This window comes from Vidua chalybeata, chromosome 1 (genome assembly GCF_026979565.1).
Source record: "Vidua chalybeata isolate OUT-0048 chromosome 1, bVidCha1 merged haplotype, whole genome shotgun sequence".
Taxonomy (NCBI): Eukaryota; Metazoa; Chordata; class Aves; order Passeriformes; family Viduidae; genus Vidua; species Vidua chalybeata.
The window spans coordinates 17,965,323-17,967,385 of NC_071530.1; the positions used below are offsets into that span (position 1 = coordinate 17,965,323).

Consider the following 2,063-nt stretch of genomic DNA (forward strand, 5'->3'; position numbering starts at 1 on the left):
GGAACAGCTCTGCGTGGCTGTGGATAGCGCGCCCATTCCCACGGCGGCGCGGTCGGGGGTACAAGGCGGGGGACACACACCCTCGCAAGGTTTGTGTTTGGGGGCTCGGATCTTCCAGCTGGAAACCACAAGCAGTGCTCAGACACTGAAAGGAAGGGACCTTCTAGAGATAGACAAAGACATCAGTTGGAAGCACTTCAGGAGAGGACGTCAAAAGGGGTGGAGAGAAGGCGAAAGTGTGTCCCCGCCCGTCCCCGTTCCCCCTCCCGGCGCTATAAACGCAGCCCGAGCCGGCGATGGGGCAGAGTGGGGCCAGCATCTGAGCTGAGGGTGCCACTGAGTCTAGGGGCTCACTCCGCCTGGAGACCGATCCAGGCGTTCTTGCAAGGCTTCCTCGGGATGTGGCGGGGCTCTCGGAAGCCGCTTCCCACAAATATACTGCTCTACAACGTACAGTTCGGGTTTATTATTAACAAACACAAGGAGAGTCCACGTGCGGCAATAAATTATTTTCACAGGTTCTGGCATATTTCCCCCATTAAAAAAAAAAAAAAAAAGGTGCTGGTGGAATAAACCTATTGCATATATTTTTAAAAAATCAAGATAAATTATATAAATTATATATTCAAAACAGACGATTCTACCTCATTATCACTACTCCGTAATAAATAGATAAATAAATTTGATTGCCCTTAGAGTCTGAATCTTAAATTACATTTACAATATAGGTCTCTACATACAGCATGTACAGAGCGGGCGGGGGCGGGGACCACCCGCGCGGCGCCTCACGCCACGTAGTCGAAGGGGGGCTCGTTCTCTATGTCGTTGACGGAGGGTTTGTTGTTCACCTTCCGCGGGTCCTCGGGGGTCCACACTTTGGCTGTCCGGATGATGTTTTGTTCCTTGAGCTGCTTTTCATCAGTCCACGACAGCGAGTGACCGGCCAGAGGGGGGAGTCCGTAGTCGGGGTCGCTCGGAGAGGGAGATCCTGGAGGGCAGGAGGGAAAAGGAAAGGCAGGGGGTTATTGCTGGGGCCGGCATTCCTGCGGAGCGCGGTGCCGGGCCGCGCCGGGCCGTACCGGCCCGCCACTTACTTGTGCCGCGGTGGCAGATGATGATTTTCTTGGGCTGGCTGGGGCTCTCGCTGCTGGCGCTGCGCAGCGGCAGGTCGGACTGCACCAGTTCGCTGAGGAAGTTGATGTAGCCGATGGCCAGGCGCAGCGTGTCCACCTTGGAGAGGCGCTTCTCGTAGGGCAAAGTGGGGATGTGCGAGCGCAGCCCCTCGAAGGCGTCGTTGATGGACTGCATCCGCCGCCGCTCCCGCACGTTGGCGGCCTGACGGAGCTGCTGCAGCTCCGCCTCGGAGCGCACCCGCCGCCGCCGCTTGGCCGAGCCCAGCGCCTGGAGCCGCCCCCCGGGGGACAGTACCGCGGCCGCCGCCCCGCAGCATTCGTAGGCAAAGCCGGGCGAGGCGGGAGACGGCGGGAAGGCGGCGGTCGGCGCCGGGCAGCGGTAGCCGCCCTCGGGGTCGCCGCCGTCGCGGTAGTACTCCTGCAGCTGCCGGCTGAGGAAATCCACGTCCGGCTCCAGCAGCCCGTCCGCGGCCAGCACGTCCCGCGGAGGCGGCTCGGAGAAAAAGTCCTCCTCGTCGAAGTAGGGGGGCGAGGAGAAGGAGTCCAGCCCCCCGGGGAAGTGCTCCAGCAGCATAGTCTCCATGCTGCTCCCGGACCCGGCGCGGACGGGACGGGGCAGGGGGGCAGCCCCGCCGGGACGCGCCCGCAGCCGCTGTCGCCGGCTCGCTGGCCGAGCCGCCCCGGCGGTGGCGGGGCCGCCGCCCCCGCCCTGCCCTGCCCTGCCCTGCCCGCCGCTGTGTGGCGGGAGGCCGGGCCTCGCCGCCGCTCTCCGGGGAGGGGCCGGAGCCGCTGGCGCCGCGGGCCGGCACGCGAGGGGTCTTATAACGACATCCCCGGGCGCGTGCCGCCGGCCGCCGCCGCCAGCCAATCAGGGCGCGCCGGGGGGGCCGGGCCGCCCGCCGGGGGACACCGCGCGCGGGCGGGGGGCGG

General features: G+C 64.4%; 1 protein-coding gene across 1 annotated transcript; it reads right to left on the reverse strand.

Moving 5' to 3' along the window:
• Positions 1-698: 698 nt before the first annotated feature.
• PTF1A (pancreas associated transcription factor 1a) lies at positions 699-1,792 on the reverse strand. The gene is made up of 2 exons (XM_053952592.1): positions 1,095-1,792; positions 699-988 (listed from the first exon to the last, which is right to left on the reverse strand). The coding sequence occupies exons 1-2, from the start codon at positions 1,714-1,716 to the stop codon at positions 786-788; spliced, it is 825 nt and encodes a 274-aa protein (XP_053808567.1). The 5' UTR covers positions 1,717-1,792; the 3' UTR covers positions 699-785.
• Between the last annotated feature and the right edge of the window lie 271 nt (positions 1,793-2,063).

Coding starts and splice junctions, on each gene's coding strand:
- PTF1A (XM_053952592.1), bottom strand. CDS start 1,716: ATGGAGACTATGCTGCTGGAGCACTTCCCCGGGGGGCTGGACTCCTTC. Junction 989..1,094: donor CATCTGCCACCGCGGCACAA/GTAAGTGGCGGG, acceptor CCTGCCCTCCAG/GATCTCCCTCTCCGAGCGAC.